The sequence below is a fragment of the Syzygium oleosum genome, unplaced genomic scaffold, assembly GCF_021117445.2.
Source record: "Syzygium oleosum isolate NSW1041296 unplaced genomic scaffold, Sole_v2.1 Sole_v2.07, whole genome shotgun sequence".
Taxonomy (NCBI): Eukaryota; Viridiplantae; Streptophyta; class Magnoliopsida; order Myrtales; family Myrtaceae; genus Syzygium; species Syzygium oleosum.
The window spans coordinates 8,673,842-8,691,525 of NW_026607491.1; the positions used below are offsets into that span (position 1 = coordinate 8,673,842).

At 40.9% G+C, this 17,684-nt stretch overlaps 2 protein-coding genes across 2 annotated transcripts; one reads left to right on the top strand and one right to left on the bottom strand.

Annotated features, from left to right (window-relative positions):
- Positions 1–7,564: 7,564 nt before the first annotated feature.
- LOC115675435 (fatty acyl-CoA reductase 3-like) lies at positions 7,565–13,160 on the top strand. The gene is made up of 10 exons (XM_030598090.2): positions 7,565–7,722; positions 7,805–7,908; positions 8,329–8,531; positions 8,634–8,734; positions 9,258–9,450; positions 11,521–11,682; positions 11,803–11,884; positions 12,061–12,327; positions 12,455–12,582; positions 12,676–13,160. The coding sequence occupies exons 1-10, from the start codon at positions 7,644–7,646 to the stop codon at positions 12,827–12,829; spliced, it is 1,473 nt and encodes a 490-aa protein (XP_030453950.1). The 5' UTR covers positions 7,565–7,643; the 3' UTR covers positions 12,830–13,160.
- Positions 13,161–13,396: 236 nt separating this feature from the next.
- Positions 13,397–17,449, bottom strand: LOC115675430 (proteinaceous RNase P 2). Its single transcript, XM_030598077.2, has 6 exons — positions 16,449–17,449; positions 15,469–15,570; positions 15,189–15,364; positions 14,772–14,892; positions 14,174–14,242; positions 13,397–14,095 (listed from the first exon to the last, which is right to left on the bottom strand). Exons 1-6 carry the CDS (start codon positions 17,379–17,381, stop codon positions 13,772–13,774), a joined length of 1,725 nt encoding a protein of 574 aa, XP_030453937.1. The 5' UTR covers positions 17,382–17,449; the 3' UTR covers positions 13,397–13,771.
- Positions 17,450–17,684: the final 235 nt, after the last annotated feature.

The window sequence follows — 17,684 nt, forward strand, 5'->3', positions numbered from 1 at the left end:
CTATGCTAATATATAATATGCCTTCTTCTTGCTCAAATCACCCACAAAACACAAACAGACACGAGGGATATTGAAAAGAAATATGAAAGGAGTTTTGCTTTTCTCATCCTTTGCTGTACCAAGCTCACTTCTCATCATAAGAAATTGACTTTTCTTAGACTCTTCTTGGAGGTTTCACCAGAATAGAAACAAAGAACTGCTACTTGTCTAATCCAACAAGATCTATGAAGAGCACACGGCAGAGTTTAATCCACCATTATGATCTTTGGTGAGAGCAGACATGACATAACTCCCATTCAAAAAGGGTACAATCTAGATACACTGACGTGTGACGATTGAATTTTGGACTGTAATCACATGGGGTGCAACTGTCTTCCACCCAGAAGAACCTAATAGGGACTGCTCACCTATATCCACTTCTGAACGTAACACTGAGTAATTGCTTCCTCTTTCTGCTTTATTTTCTTCTCAAGGGAAATATGAAAGAGGGAAATCTGGAACTCTTCGCCCCTTCTGTTTTTTGCTGCCAATAAGCCCGGAACGAGTCATGTGGAAACCACATACGGGTCAAATATAAATGCAAGGCTTTACTGATAGTGGCAGAGTTCATGATTTGGCAATGCCGTCTATGTTTTGGTTTGTGATGTTGCATTGACTCTTATAAAGCGCCTTAACTTCTTCCTTTATTTGTTTCAATAACTCCAAATGAAGCCCCCGGTAGAAGAAGTCGACCCCGGCTCATGATCTTTCCGTTCAATGACAGACCAAATACCTTCTAAATTGGGTGGTAGCGACGCCATGAGCGCTACCTGACTTCTCTTCAACCACCACCATACTAAATGCATCAATTGTGTCTAGAGGGATTCCGAGTATCGCGATGCACGCCTAAGTTTTTAGTTTCTAAGTACTGATTGGATAACTAGTAGGAGGATTTTCCATGAAAAGGGGCGAGAAATAAGATATTAGAGACCTAAATTGGCATGTGTGGTTCATGCTAGAATGGTGATTCTGGGCTCGGGCGAGACTAAGAGCTCCGAATGAACTTGCCTAAACTAAAAAGATGACCCCAAATTATAATTTTAAACCTTCAATAATGGGTGTAAAGGAAATTCAATTTGGATGCAGTGAGTACTTGTTAAATCTTGCTAAATTACAGGGATTTCTATGAAAATTTCCCTAAAATTAAGCTTGGAAGTATCGGATGACATGTCAATGGATTTTCGTGAACAGAGAAAGAAATTTAATGGAGAATGACATAAATGATCTCTGAATTTTAGTTCAATGTGTAACATTGTCGCTAAACTTATAATATGTTCAATGTGGTCTATGAACTATTGGTAAATATTCAATGTTGTCATTCCATTTGCTCAAATGATAAATCAAATATTATTTGACGACGTGGATATGTTGAGTTAGATTTTTAAAAATGATAAGTTACCATGTCCATTTGTTTTACTTTTTTTTTTTGCTATTAAAAAAAAAAGTACGGTGTTAGAATGTTCATCATTCGACGATGACATCGATCATTATATCCATATATGAGATGAATATTTTACTTAAATAATCCACATGTAACTTTTTTTTACCGTCCACTGTTTAAAATTACCGGACTGGAAGTCATATCGACATATTTCGTTAACTTGAATTAACGAAATGACGGCATTAAACATTTTTATATGGTTTAGGAAATAAATTGTATATTTATTAATAGTTCATGAATCATATTGAATAAATTAAAAGTTTGATAATGACATTACAATTTAGACGAAAGTTTCAGAGATTATTCATGTTAATTTTTCAAAATCTAATGCAGGAAGGAGGGACGGATTTGACTCAACGAGAAGTAGGTTTTCATTGCCACCACTGACCATGTGGAAAAAAACACTATTACGCTTCAATTTTTTTAATTATATTCTGACTTTATGTCCCCATCATCTAACAAAACTAATTAAAGAAAACCTTAATAATTTAGTTGTGGTTGAGTCACTCCACATAAAGTAAATATCCGAAACATCAGTTCACCACTTCGTAGCGGTTAATTAAGCCGATTAGATTTATGAAAAATAATGCTACGAATACTAATAGTTGGATCTTCCTCTATAAATTAATCTCAAAACTGACGTGACAAACCTTTGTCTCTTTATGATTCATTTTTTCTATATACTCAACATTATTCTTCAAAAATACCATGCTAAAATGTTTCTAGCTAATGGTAGCGTTGTGCGGGTTTTAGGGCGGGTAAGGTATTTGATCTATCCTAAAACATACCCTCTAGATACATTTGATCGTCCGAATTCAAATTTGGATTGGATGTGATAAGTTGGGATTAAAAATCCTTCGAATATATCCTCCAGATTATAAAATATCTCATCACATGTTTGGTACAACTTAAGATAAAATTGAAAATATTTGAAAAATCCCACGTCGTGTCTAGTTGCTTCGACCTCCACTGCCACTTTCGGCACTCCCCATAGTGGCTCGAGTCTATTGTCCCATCCGTTGCCCTCTCGATTGGCTTCCCCGTGGTTGCTAATGTCCATACAAACCTTGTGCGAGGGTCGCGACCCCCTATCTACATCACAGAAACAACTCGAAAGGATCGATTTGTGTTGCCTTTTGGTTGGAAACTAAGTCTTCCACTTGGGTTGTCTTTGAATTGCTCACTTGAGGACTTGCAAAAGAACATCTTTCACTCACCAAATGTAGATTGACACCAAAACAAGAGGGCCCATAAGAAATACGAAAAATAAGCAAAATTGTGATACCCTTTTTGTTTATGTCGTCTAGGTGTAGAGACTGTTGAAGCTAGTCTCCTTCTAAATATTTTCTTTTAAGAAGGATGAAAGATGTGGCTGTCTATCTACTCCTTAATGCATTTGATCATTCAACAGTAAAGTAAAAACAAAAGACTTCTCCATTGTCCAACTAAAGTAGCCCCATTGAACCCTTCCTATGAAGCACATCTATGAGATGCAACTCCGGCATATGCCCAGCAAAAAAATCTTCGTTAATTTACAATGTAGCCAGTTGAACATGTTGTACAGCATCTCACACTTTTATTACAATGAAACTTCGTAACATCGTAAAATGAAAATTACATTTTAGAATATTTTTCCTTTACTTAGATTGAAAAGGTTAGAATTCGTAAAATTAGAAAGAATTGCAGCTTAAAATATCTTGCACTTGTTGAAGACAGAACATCTTTAACGTTATACGATATAAAAGATTACTTCGCGAAGTTTTACGGTTGATTTCAACCAATGTTTTCAAATTTGGTCCGGCCAGTTCAATGAGAAACCTGCCCTGAGTCGGGTCCGATTATTCACTAAGACTCGAATCGGTACAAACCCGGATCAAATCGGCCCTACCAATGTTCAACTACTGAACCGACAAACTGGATCGATATTCAACCGCATTGGCCCGATCTTGCAGGCTGACTTTCCATAGCATCTAAGCAGGAATAAAAAAAAAGAAGAGAAAACTAGCTTCCAAAGTCTCCCTGTAAGTCTATTACGATTTGTGGCTGTGAATGCACCGTAATTTTAAAGGACTAATAGTACCCTTACATAAGCATTTCCCAAACAGTTTCCACCCGCTAAAGCGATTTGACTTAGCTGGCATGGTTCGAACTTTCCACACATTATGTCCAGATTTAAATCCCGCTGCCAGCCGTCTCCTTTAGTAGACGATATGTAAATTCACTTTAAGACTTTCTAGAGGTTTTGAAAAAAAAAACAGTTTTCACCGATCCTTTTAGAGAGAGAGAATTTTGAAGTTGGAGAACTTGGGGAAAAGTGTCAGATTAGTCTTAAACCTATTGTATTGATGTTAATTTAGTCCTAAACCCTTTAATGATGTCAATTTAGTCATAACCTTTTGATTTAGAGCCAATTCAGTTTTTCCGGCTAATTTTGGTATAATTTTGTTGATGTGGACGTCGGTTAGCCTATGTGGAACGACTGTCGCTAACGTGGATATTTTTAAAAATATTATAATAATTTTCAAATTTTCTTTATTTTTTCTTTCTTTTATTCTCCTCTTTCCTCCGGTGGCCGGCACGGCCATGGCCAAAGAGGCCTAACCTCGCCTGAGCGACCAGCCAGAGGTGAGAGCCAGAGAGGGCAAGCCTCACCATGGCTGGTCGAGGCACGACCTAGCAAGGCTCACCCTCGCCGGCTCTCACCTCTGGCCGGTCGTCGACGACCAATTGGAGGAAGAAGGAAGGGAGGAAAAGAAGAAGAAAGAGAAACAAAAGAAAAAAAAAAGGAAAAAGAAACGAATAATTAATTAATTAATTCAAAAAAATATTTAAAATATTATTGTAAGTTGTCCACGTCAACATCGGCGGCGCCATAAAGGCCGGCCGGCATCCATGTCAGCAATATCCAGCCAAAATTAGCTGGAATGACTGAATTGGCTCTAGATAAAAAGATATAGGACCAAATTGACATCAATAAAAGGTTTGAAACTAAATTGACGCAAAGGCAATAAATTTAGGATTTCTACACTTTTCCCAGAGAATTTTCCTCATGGAAAAAGCTGCTTCTTATACAGCAGGGTACTTGCCTCATTCAGTGCCAACTGCTAACCAGCGTCGCGGCTGGTGTTACTGCGTTGTGAATCGGTCGAGAAGAAAAGGTCGAGACCCCCCGGTCCCCTCCCCCCAACAAGGACAGTGGCAGTTTCACAGCTCACTCAAAACATGAGTTTCCGAACCGAATATTGATGACTTCCAACCGTGAAGCAAAATGGCGGTGACTGCACTAAAGAGCACAAGCTGCCGTTTTGCCCGTCCAATTACTGGAGAGACTTCGGACTCGACGTACAAGATATCCGAGTATTTCGCCCGTCCAATCTGCAAAACGGACCCACATGGATGCATGGAAATGGTCTCGCCTACGTCTGTCAAGTAAGACTCCAACCCCGGGTTATGGGCGTGAACGTGACCACAAAGCTACTCTAGTTGATTGGAGACGCTGTGAGTTGTACATAGGATTTGCCGTGACCAAACGGGTGCTCGACTGCTTGGCCAACCCTTTACTTTGTTGCCGATGTATATGGATTCTATTTTGCAGGCTGTTTGTGTGGGATGCATGCCATGCATTTTGATTCCCGCAAGACTATTTTAGAATCCTGAAATTCGAAATATCAAAACATCTTTGTAAATTGAAGTTCACAGGATGTGTATAATACTGTAAAGATCGTAGGTATGCCGACATTCGTTGTGCATGTTGACTATGTGCATCGGAAACAACTTATGACGTGGCAAATGTGCATGATAAAGTCCGCTGCCATCACGTATTTGGAGATGAATTAGATCTATAACGATGGGGGACATTCTCTCTAATCGAACCTAACAACAGTATCGAAAATATTCCCCATCCCACGTCGCTTGACAATGATCTATAATGCCGAGTGGTCACGTATTGGTGGGATCTACGTATCGACATTCTTCGCATGATTTCGACACATTCTTCGATTTTGGTTGGATCGATCTTGCTGGGGCATGGAGTGATGAGGCAAATATGTTCGACTTGATTTCTAAGGGACACCACCAACGGGCAACAACTTCGTACTTTCTTGCGTTAAACGCAGACATTGACGTCCCTCTAATTTGGCTCGATGAAGGTCCCTCCACTGATTGTCCTTTACGTATTCTGTTCAAAACAGACAAATACTCTTTTCGAATGTTTGAACCTCTCGTAGGTTGGTGAAGAGTCACTTTAGATGAAACCCTAACCCTAGGATAACCCTTAATGGTGATTAATGATTCATTTGTTTTGCGGAAAATGAATAATTTAAAAAATATTATTCTAAAAATAATAAATTGTATCTTTTACAAAAATGATTAAAAAGAAAGATAATTTTATTATCCACGAAAATATTTAGACATAAATTGTTATCGATAATGAAGATATTTTTCATTGATTAATTGTTTAAAACGATACAATAGATTATTTTTAGAAAAATATTTTTTAAATTATCCGTTTTTTGGGAAACAAACGGAGCTTGAATTTGTTTTTAATGCTATGAGTGTGTGACAAGCATTGGAACATATAATCATTAACCAATCAAGGAAGGGTTTATTGGATTCATCCCTAATTCGGATTAAATACATTCCCGGTTCTTTTTCTATTACCGCTATATCATTAAATGAATTAGCTTACTTTGAAACATAATGAATGTAAAATCATCGATAAGTAATGGTGGCAAAATCCTCGATGTATGCTTGCAAAAACTTTCGTATTGTTTAAACGATAACGATTTTAGTATCTCTAGCGTTGTGGAAATGGAACTATTACCATTTAGACTTTATAGCTCAATGATAGTTGGTTGCATGATATTTTTTATAAAACTACTAAGTCTGAGTTTTATTAGGGTTTGGAACCAACTTTGCTTTCCAAAACCCTTATTGTTGGTCATCATAAAAAAAATTTCTGTCTATTATCTTTAGAGTTTCTTAGAGTCTGAGATTTTCTTTCATAATTCTTTCATCAGTCATGTCTCTCAATACCTCTTCAAGATTTTACACATGTATTCACCGAACCTTTGTTAGAAAGTAACTAAATGACCGGTCAGTTGAAGCCTGAACGCCATGAACACACCTCCCTCCCTCAGCGAACACACTGCACAATCGTGTCGTGTATGTGAGTGTAACATATGCTCGAACATCGATCGCGAGTATTATCTGAGAAAACAATTGGGGCTGTGATAGGTGTACCAGAGACTGGGATTTGCATGGTTTTTAGGTGAACAATGAGCTCCTAACTAAGATGTAGGTTTGACAATAAATTAAGGGTCACGAGCCACAAGGCAGGAGACAAGGTCAAATGGCATTCCAACCGAGGAACGATAGCGATGGTCGTATTAATCACGATAAGCCGAAGGAGAAGCAGATTAATAAAAGTTAATTACCTGGTATTCAAAATTATATTAAGTTGTTGAGAGTTTTCGAGCGTGTGTACGTGGAAGCCAAATGAGCACATGACCCTCCCAAACGTACATGTGCAAGTGGGGTAGGTTTTGCGAGTCGCATAGGTGTGGATTTAGGTGAGTGGGACTCACTTCTAGCAAAAAAAAAAAAAAAAGGTGAGTGGACTCACCAAAAATAAATAAACAAACAAATTAAGCAATATTTAACGGATGTAAATAGTAAAAAGTGCATGGTGATTGCGGTAATCATCTAACATCGGTTGACAAACGATTAGTCTCTTGAGAAACATATGAAGTAAATCCATCATGTATGATAAAATAATGATTGGAGTATAAGGGTCGGTAAATAATGCGCATATGTGATTATTCGAATTTAAATCTCGGGCAAGAACTGTGGGTACACTTACCATGCGAGCCATCCGAAGTAAATACTTCTGTTTTTTGGGTGTTTATGACCGTAAGAAAGAGGAAAATAAAGCAAAACGACGAAAGAAAAAAAATCACCAACAAATTGCGTGCACTCCACCGAGTTGTGAGGGCATATAAGATCTATGTTGCTGCATCAAAAATTGCAGAGGAGAATCTTGGGGGGGCTTAACAAAGACTCTGTCCTTCTGAGTTCTCTCTTGCTCGTTCAAAGCGTATTCCTCATCTCTCCATCTGCTTCATTGCGCGCCGCGGCACACACACTCTCTCTCTCTCTCTTCGAAATGGAGATGGGAAGTGTGATCCAGTTTCTGGAGAACAAGACCATTTTAGTCACTGGTGCAACTGGGTTTCTTGCCAAGAGTAATCTCTCTGTCTCTCTCTCTCTCTCTCTGAGCTCAACTTGTCTCATACTACTTTTGTGTGTGTGTGACTGCGAGAGCAGTCTTTCTGGAGAAGATCTTGAGGGTTCAACCAAATGTGAAGAAGTTTTTTCTTCTGTTGAGAGCTTCAGATGCTAAAGCAGCTGCTCACCGTTTCCAGAACGAGGTATGCACAATCAACTCACTCCTTTCTGCAAGAAAACACCCTCCGGCAGGACCAAATTTTTTCCAAAAATGACAAAAGTAATGATAAATAAATAATAAAGTTGCAGGTGTTTCCCCTTTTATGCACTATGGAAGAAACTCAAAAATGGTTGATGCTTTCGGGCCAAGCTTAGAAAAGAGCCATGTTTCATTTATCTGTTTCAGTGAGGGACACTAGTAAATTATGCCCTAGAAAAGAAACTTTAGAGAATGATGAATGACGAAAGGGGTTTACTAAGCAGTCCCTTTTCGGCAAATTTACTCGATACGGGTATTGTGAGCATTCTTGCCCTTTTTCTGCATGGAATGTGCAAATTTGGTGAGTGCCTCGTGCATGGCTTGATCCATCCGTTTCATCTGTTTTCATGGCTGCTTCTTGAAGGTCATCAGTAAGGACTTGTTCAGAGTGCTGAAGGAAAAATGCGGGTCGGATTTCAACGCGCTCGTCTCGGAAAAGGTGACCATCGTCCCCGGGGACATCATCTACGATGATCTGGGCGTCAAAGACTCCAGCCTCAGGCAGCAGATGGTGGATCAGATCGACGCGATCGTCAATTTGGCCGCGACCACCAAGTTCGATGAGAGGTCGATCGTTGTTCTTATACTTAAATTGGCCACGACCACCAACTTAGGCATGTTGGTCCAATTTCATGTTTATTTAGGCCTTAAAGTTTACAATTTGTGCAGGTATGATGTTGCTCTGGGCATCAACGCGTTGGGGGCTAAGCATGTGATCAACTTTGCTAAGAAATGTGGCAAAGTAGATATGCTGGTCCACGTGTCAACTGGTTAGCTCTCAACCCCAACCATCCAACCCCCTACATATATTTTAGGGTTTAATTATTAGATTAGATAAGATTTGTTTATTAAACATTAATTATGTTCTTTAATTTAATAACTTAGTCTCCCCCGACTTTCCAAAAGAACTTCTTGATATTTTGTAATAACTCCTTCAATTAATACTTACCTTCCTCCTGCTCATCTTATTTTTTTACCCTTTTACTGACATCTTTATTGTCCTGCTTGGCTTTTATCACTTGGTTGCCAACAGCCCGTGTCACTACCAACTATCTTATCAACTTTTACTAGGCTCCCTAATTAAAAATTTTAATAGAATTTTGCTAAAAAAAATTGCACTCGAGGCACTGGTTAAGTAATCAAATAAGAAAATATTGCAATTTCTTAATCTGAATTCTTGTTTGTTTTTTTTTTTCGTTCGTCCTTCATTTGCCGCGATCCTTTTTTTTTGCAAGCATAGAGTTGCGATTTTAATCATATGTAAATTTTTTTTTTTGTAATTACGTTGATCAGCCTATGTATGCGGAGAAAAGGGGGGTCTCATACAAGAGAAGCCGTATCAGATGGGAGAGACCCTGAACGGCGTCGCCGGACTCGACATCGACGCGGAAAGGAAAGTGGTGGAAGAGAAGCTGAACGAACTCCGAGCGGACGGAGCCACGGAAGAAGCAATTACCTCGGCCATGAGGGACTTGGGGCTTCAAAGGTAAGCTCAATCTTTAATTCATTTTGCTTTGAATTCGACTACTTTTTTAATGGACCGACATAATATAAACAAAACACAAGGATTTGTCTACTCCGGTACGTTTCGTGGAAAACGGATGATCTAAAGAACATTTTTTCTGAAAATGTTCGTTTATATCGCTCGAAATAATTTGTCAATGAAAAAATGTACCGTTATCCACAACAATTTAATATTTTCGTCGTGGACACGTGAAAATTCTTTTTCGTTTCTTCATTTTTATAAACGGTCATTTTCAGGAAAATATTTTTTAAATTCTTTATTCTTCGTAAGACTTTTTTCCGACGCTATTGATTGCATCACGCACGGCACGTTATTGATTGCATCAGGACGCTATTGAAAATTCGTACGTGCTCACGTGATGCCAAATAATTTCTTCACCGATGAATACGGACTCAATACTAATCTTTTTTGTGGTTTAAAATTAAGAAAAATATCCCAACTTTATTTTACCCATTAAAAAATATATAATCCACGAAATTTTTTGAAAGCCGGAGGAGTCCAGGACAACATTAAATTCCGGACGCACTTTTTACCAAATTCACACAAGCTTATCTTTCATATTAAACGGTGAATTTATGAAGGCATCTACTTTGTTCTGTGGGGGCATCAGAGAGAACCTCAGCTAAAGTAGGTCTAGGGCAAATGGGGACAGCGCCATTGCGGGTGACCCAACCCGGCTCCAGACGGGTATCGAATCTCGGAGGGGAAAGATGTGATCCCTTCCGATCGCGAGTGATAAGAAGTTTTCGATTACAACCTTATCTGATCGAGACGGGCTTTCACGTCTTGCAGTACGACATTTTGATAAGGTTGAGCGGAAGTCACTAATGAGAGAGCATGCGTACAACCAGACGCCATTACATATCGTGAATCATGTACGTACACGAGGGTTAAGTCCGCGGCGAAATGGTCGGGCTCTCATGGTCCCCCGACCAACGTGTGTGGTCCGAGGATTGTCTGATTGAAAGTACCCTAGTACATTTCGAAAGGGTGCTCATGAAGATCTTTAGGAGGAGAACATGGAAGAAATTGACAATGCTCGTTTAAGGTGGTCTCTCCAATTTTAATGATGGGGGGACCAGATTTAGCCCCGTGAAGAGGTGAGATGTATGCATTGATTGCTTTTAGGGGCAAGAAAATGACCGTACAATGAAAACCCCGATGGCCATCGGGACCCGTCCCACATAATTTCTTCCTCGTTCGGTAGTCTAATCACATCAAAGCGGGAACACGAGCAGGCGTGAATGCAGCGGACCATTCCGACGCCGCCACGCCCTGGCCCGCCTGACTCTCCCAATTCTCGTCATACGGACCGATGTGACGAGCGTAATTGGGATACATCGATAAAAATTGGCATGTATTGTCGCGCGTGTTTGTCGAGCTATTAAATGAGCGTGAATCCGCACAATCATCGTGATGAATTCCGTCGGTAGGGTAGGTTAGTGCCGTGCTCGGAGAGACATCTCCTTGCATTGGTTAGGTTCATTGCTCGGGTCCTTTGGCTCCGCACATGGGATGAAGAGAAGGCGTCTTTAATTGCTAGCTTTCGTTCTTTACCAATCTTCGTCTTCTTCTTTCTAGGGTCGGGCCGGTGGAAATCGGAGTACTTGTGGCCCGTGAGGGGGACAAAACGTTCTATACGTTCGATTACACAATTGACCGGTGTGATCGACCGATCACGTATTTACCGTAATATACATCTCATCACATACGGCCGTGTGAATTTCGGAATCGTTCGTTTTCTATTGGCTTATTGCACTGCACAATACTAACCGCGCATGAAATGCTTGCAGTTTCGCGTTCATTTCTCTCGCGTCGCTTCTTCGACGATGTCGTGACCCCGAGTCATTGGCTAGATCTGGTCTTGATTTGGCGAACCGGGCACGTACCCTAGTAACGATTCACATGTGAACATTGATCGTCGAAAGAACGATCCTCGATCAAGACTCGGGGTTCAGTGAAGATTTAGCACTTGGGTATGAATGGATTTTAGTAACCTATGATTATGATTGGTTTTTTTTTTATGTGCAGGGCAGCGAGGTACGGATGGCCAAACACGTACGTGTTCACAAAGGCAATGGGGGAGATGCTGGTCGGGCAATTGAAAGAGAATTTGCCTCTGGTCATCTTGCGTCCCACCATCATCACCAGCACCTACAAAGAGCCTTTCCCTGGTTGGGTTGAAGGTGTGAGGTAAGGGCAGCAACACCCCCCAAACACACCAAGCTTTCAACCTGAGTACTCCTAATCTGTCAGTAAACATGATCGTTTAAGTTTTTCTCGGATTTTTTTTTTCGGTGTTTGATGCGGCAGAACGATCGATAGCATTGCCGTGGGCTATGGCAAAGGGAAGCTAACATGCTTTCTCTGCGATTTGAAGGGAATTATCGATGTTGTAAGTTGTTCTTCGCTCGATTCCGGCGCATGAATGCCGATTCTCCCTGGCGACTCTCTTGTTAGTTGAGAGGCGATTGCTTTGTTTTTTATCCATCAGTAATTTCGGCAAACTTATTTTCCAATGTTTGGCCTTGGAGAAAATGACTAGTGGGGAGCGTGAATAACTTTCCGCAGATACCGGCCGACATGGTGGTGAACTCCACCATAATGGCCATGGCGGCGCACGTGAATCAACCCGGCGAGGTGATTTATCAGATGGGATCGTCGGTGGGAAACCCCCTGAGATACGCCAATCTTAAAGATTACGGGCTACAGTACTTCACCAAGCACCCATGGACTAACAAGGAAGGGAAGCCCGTGATAGTCGGTCCCGTCAAAGTGTTGGGTAGCATGGCCAGCTTCCGCCGGTACATGGCTGTTCGGTACTTGCTTTTGCTCAAGGTTTGTCCAGTCGATTTTCCTTTTCACTCTTGTGGCCACTGTCCATGAAATTCAATATATTTCATGAGAATCAGGAGAAGCAACACAGCCTGCTATGTTCTTTAATGAATTCCATCTCTGCAAACAGGGACTCGAATTGGCCAATGCAGCATTCTGCCAATACTTCCAGGGGACTTACCTGGATATGGACAGGAAGATCAAGTTTGTGATGCGGCTCATCGAACTCTACAGACCCTACTTGTTCTTCAAGGGCGTGTAAGTATACGCTAACCTCAATGCATTGAAAGCAACTACCCAGAGAAAAAAGAAACATAATGATTTGATGATGGCTTTGCCTATCATGCACAGCTTCGACGACATGAACACAGAGAAGCTGCGAATAGCAGCAAGAGAGACCGGTGTAGAATCGGATGTCTTCTACTTCGACCCCAAATGCATCGATTGGGAGGACTACTTCACGAAGATTCACATTCCCGGAGTCGTCAAATACGTCTTCAAGTGAACCGACATACTTATAATTGGCAGTATCATATATTTTTTTTTGGCCCCTTTTCCTATATTGTGTGTCGTTACAGCAAAATTATTTTGCATTTTAAGGCATTGATAATTGATTGTCTACACCAAGAACAATGAACGAGACCGACATACTTATAATTGGCAGTACCATATATTTTTTTTGGGCCCTTTTCATATATTGTGTGTCGTTGCAGCAAAATTATTTTGCATTTTAAGGCAGTGATAATTGATTGTCTACACCAAGAACAATGAACAATGTCCCAGTATCCACTGATTCTTTATTGCTAATATTCACGAGCTGATCATGATTTGTTGGAGTGCGAAAATAACTCTCCTTTCAATTCATTATCTTCTTCCAGAGATCTTGTAACAGGATCAATGGACTGCCCAAGTATAATAAGAAGCAGAAAAGTGGAGCCTCTTTAGTTCTACACGTATGCTTTGGCTCAAACAAGAATCAGTGAAATGCTAATAACCTCTGTCACTGGACATTTGGATGCTTTCAGGATTGCTTTTTGGCAGTATGAGAAAGCTACTTATTATACCCCTCTCAAAGCATGAAAATCCAAATTTCACTGGATGTTTCAGAATCACAAATAGATGTTCCCCTGAAATGACTGGCAAGTACAACCTAAGTTGATGTACAAGGAACAGATACAGATCTTGGAATATTCTTCAGTTTGCTTCCATGCAAGTTTTTAACACGGAATAAAGAACGGTATGCCATGATCTAGAAACTGGAAAAGATGTACACCAGCAATGATCTGGTGATTCAACATAGAAGAGAATCATCGCATACAAAATTGATTATTCGGATTACAATGATATCTCCGCAAAACTCATTCCTGAGCAGAGCATCTCAATCATCAACTTACAAAATCCGATTCAAGCATTTTCTCTGCTCATTTTGCTGTTAGGAAAACTGCGCCTAAGAGGAAGATGCCACTGGTGAAGGAGATGAAGACCTGTCTTTTCTTTTACGTGTCATGGTGTTAGTATTATTCATGCAATCCTGAGAAAAACCGATGCTGCCTAGTGTATTGCTGTCCTTTGCAGTAGTTTCTGGTTTGCATGAATTTAATAATTTATGATTATTAAGGAATTTATTGCTACCTTCAGGAGATTCTTTACTTGCTAAAACTCCATTGGAACTCTCCCAGATGCTTGGCCTGGTGATGCATACCCAAGTTCTCACAATTTCCTCATTGCTGTCATCCTTGACAGGCACATGCCAAGACCCTTTCTCAGATTCCTAAAACAGAGACAAACATCTTCAGAATCCAAATTTAAGAACCAGTCTATGAATTACTCCAAACTAGGTCACTATTACCTGGATGACTGGAGAAAATGAGAGTGGCATTATAAGCACTGGACTACCTTTTACAAATGTGTATCGAACCTGCCGACATGAAGTAAGTAGGAAGCCAGGTCATCACAGAAGGGGGTTTCGTCTAGAGAATATGAAAAGCCACTTCACAAAAATATATGAATATAAACACACGCTCATTATAGTTTATCTCTTCAAGCCCTTGAGTGAAAATTATGAGGACCAAGGCGTTCCCATTTGTTTTAGCCAAATAGTTCAGTGACGATGGATCTGTCCTTCCAATTTTACTCTGTTAACCCAACTCCTGGGAGACTGACAAAAATCTCATGAAAGCTTTCTTTTCATTTTTTGGTCGAATGAAAGATTTCTAACCCTAAACAATTTGACTGCCCATTCAGCAACTACTGCTCGTTATACGTTCAAAAGCGCTCACATAGTCAAGCTCTGTGATCCATTTCGTGAGTCTTCATGTTAATATAAATATAGATTTATTAGAAAATTCCATTACTCCAAAACATCAGCATCCTAGATAAGATGGTCTTCGGTAAGATTCAGAAAGGGATGTAGAAGCTTAGGCAATTGTAAAAACTTTATAAAATACCTGATGTCTCTCTTTCCATTTGGAAAAAAATTTGCTTCCTAGGAGTTCGAAAATGTGATCTCGCATTTCATCATTCGTCACAAGAAGACACCTGAGCCTCACAGCAGCATATAGCCAATACCTAAATTCACATAAGGTGCAACCAAGTGTCAAAAGATAATTTACAAGACAACTTCTTACTATTGGGGCATAAAGTAACCTATAATTATTTTTCTAATTTAAATGGCATCGTGGTATTGCTATGCACAATCCCCAGGATAAGGACAAGTGAAATGAACACCTTCACAAATGTTGAAACCGAAAGAAACGATAAAAAGGGCAAAAAACTGAACAACCACAAGCTGTAAAGTATCACATAAAATCATAACTGAAGTTGCCCATGAAAAAAAAAAACTAAAGTCATGGTTAAAGGATTACCAATCATCATTAGATCCACTTGGCGTAGCGTACAAAACACCTTTATCTATCCACTCCTGAAGCAGCTGCTTGTGGGAAGAACTTTCCATAAGACCTTTAAGGCGCTTATTGTGCAAGACAACAAGTGGCCATTTGCCTTTGCTGCTTCCATACAGTTCTTTCACAACGGCATCAAGCTGCTCTATTGCAAAGTCGGACAGAATGAGCTACACAGTCAGATATCATGAAAATCTACATACAAGTACAAGAACACGACAAACCACATAGGCTGATGAACAACCTGAGGAACACTGAAGCCACCATCAGCAAAATTCTGTTGATAGAGGCCAATGTTTGCTCCATCGACTATGGCATCGTAATTAGCATGCTTTTCGAGCCAATCCTGTATTTGTCAAATTGGTGAGCGAAGAGAAGCAAACAAAGAGACAAATCCGCAGGTTGCGGTCGCAATGTGGTTGTCGCAGAAGTGGGGTGTAATGGACATCGGGTAATGGGTCACGGGCATCGTGGCATGAATTATTTTGATGCTCCCACATCAAGTGTGAAAATTATAAAATTGATTGCTTTACCGAAAAATGAAAAATTCTAACAATATAGCACTATAATTAACAAATATATTTTTTCAAATACCTACAAAAGTCAATTACTTACATGCACATATATATACTTTCTTCATGGATAAATTGAATGCTAGACATAAAATGTGGCACTAGAATTTAATTCAGGTACAAATATAAAATCTCTACCAGAGTGAACTTAATTTAGATATATTTATATAATCCAAAATAATAATAAGTCCAACTGCTTCTCTCTCCTCTCTATCTTTCTCTGTTTCCTGCTCCACCAGCCAACGAAGAGAACACAGCATATAAAACAGAGCCAAACCGAGACCAAGATCCCACCGATCAAACCAAAACCCACAAATCCTTCAAGATCAGGCAAAGACTGAGACCAAGATCAGACCAGAAACCCACAAATCTATTACGGATTTTACTTCAATAGGCATATTAGGAGAACTCAGCTCAAGTTTGAATAATTAAGGTAAGATCTCTGTGGCAGTTATGACACTGCTGCATATCAGCAGTAGAAGTGTTGTGATGGTGAACTAAATTTAATGTACGTAGCTGCTGCACAAAACACCCGTTATGCACCGTTTTTTAATTCCTTTAAGTGTCAAGCAAAGCCAGGCTCACAATTCCAAATGACCGGAATAAACAGCAATCTGAGGAAATAAACGATAACAATAAGACAGGTACTTACCTGAAACTCACTAAAATTTGCCTTTGTCTCCCTTTCCAAGGCCAATGCTGCAATAGAACTAGCAAAGCTCTCAGTTTCCATATCATCAATATCCACACAAGCCAGTTGCTCTCCACAGCAACTACAAACCCCATTTTCATCCACATTACCTCTTCTCACTACCCAGTTTCCCTTCCCAATCCACCCAAGACCATGAAATCCTCCTCCATTCCTCAAAACCACGGCTTTAACACTACTTCGATCGTAATTCGCATTGCCAACATCAACAGCCTTCTCTCCGCAAAACCAACGCTCGATTAACTTGGCAGTCTCTTCGCTCACGCACCTGACACAATCCCTCAACTTATGCATATACTCATAAACCCTCTCCTCTCTACCCGTCTCGGCGCTAACCCTTAACAGAGCCGAGAGCTCCGGCTCCTCCAAACTCAGCCCCGCGCTCCGCATATGCTCCTCCACCTCGTACGCCTTGTCCGCCTCCAACATCTCGCAAAAGCAATACAATGCTGGATCGTACGTGCGCAGCCGAGGCGCGATCCCGCGCTCCCCCATCTTCCGGACCAACCCGAAAGCGCGGTCCCCGTCCCCCCTCGCCGAGGCGAGCCTCGCGACAGCGGTGACGGTGGCTTCGTTGGGGGCGATCTTGCAGGACTCCATGTGCTCGTAAATCCGGAACCCGTGATCCAAGGCGGAGTCTTTGAGCGAAGGGTCGGCCACGGAGTTGGAGCAGATGTAGAGGAGGGCATTGAAATGGTGCTGGTTGAAGCGGACGCCCTGCGATGTCGCGGCTTCCTCGTACAGGGCGATGGCGCCCGGCAAATCTTTGGTTCTGGATAGCGAATTCAGGTTGATCTGGAAACTGATTTCAGGGGTTTGGTTCTTCCTGCTCTTCTTGTGGGCTTTGAGGTGGCTTGGTGGATGGGGAGCGTCCATGGATGGGGAGGGAAGCGATTCAAGAACGAAGGATGCGCGAAAACCCTAAACCCTCGTCGTCGTCGCCGTCGTCGTCGTCGTCGTCGAAGGATGTCCCGACGTCTGATAACCGCGGGAAGGGGCATCGGGTCACGGGCCCGGGCCTCCGAGAACATGTCAGAGGCCCGAGTACAACGTGCGTATGTAACGGTCCATGGCCGTTTTGTCCTAAGAAGGGTTAGTAATTTCTCAAACTTTCATTTGAAAAAGTCACAAAAACTTGATGAGAAAAAATTTCAAATAAGGACCTCAAGTGTACTCATT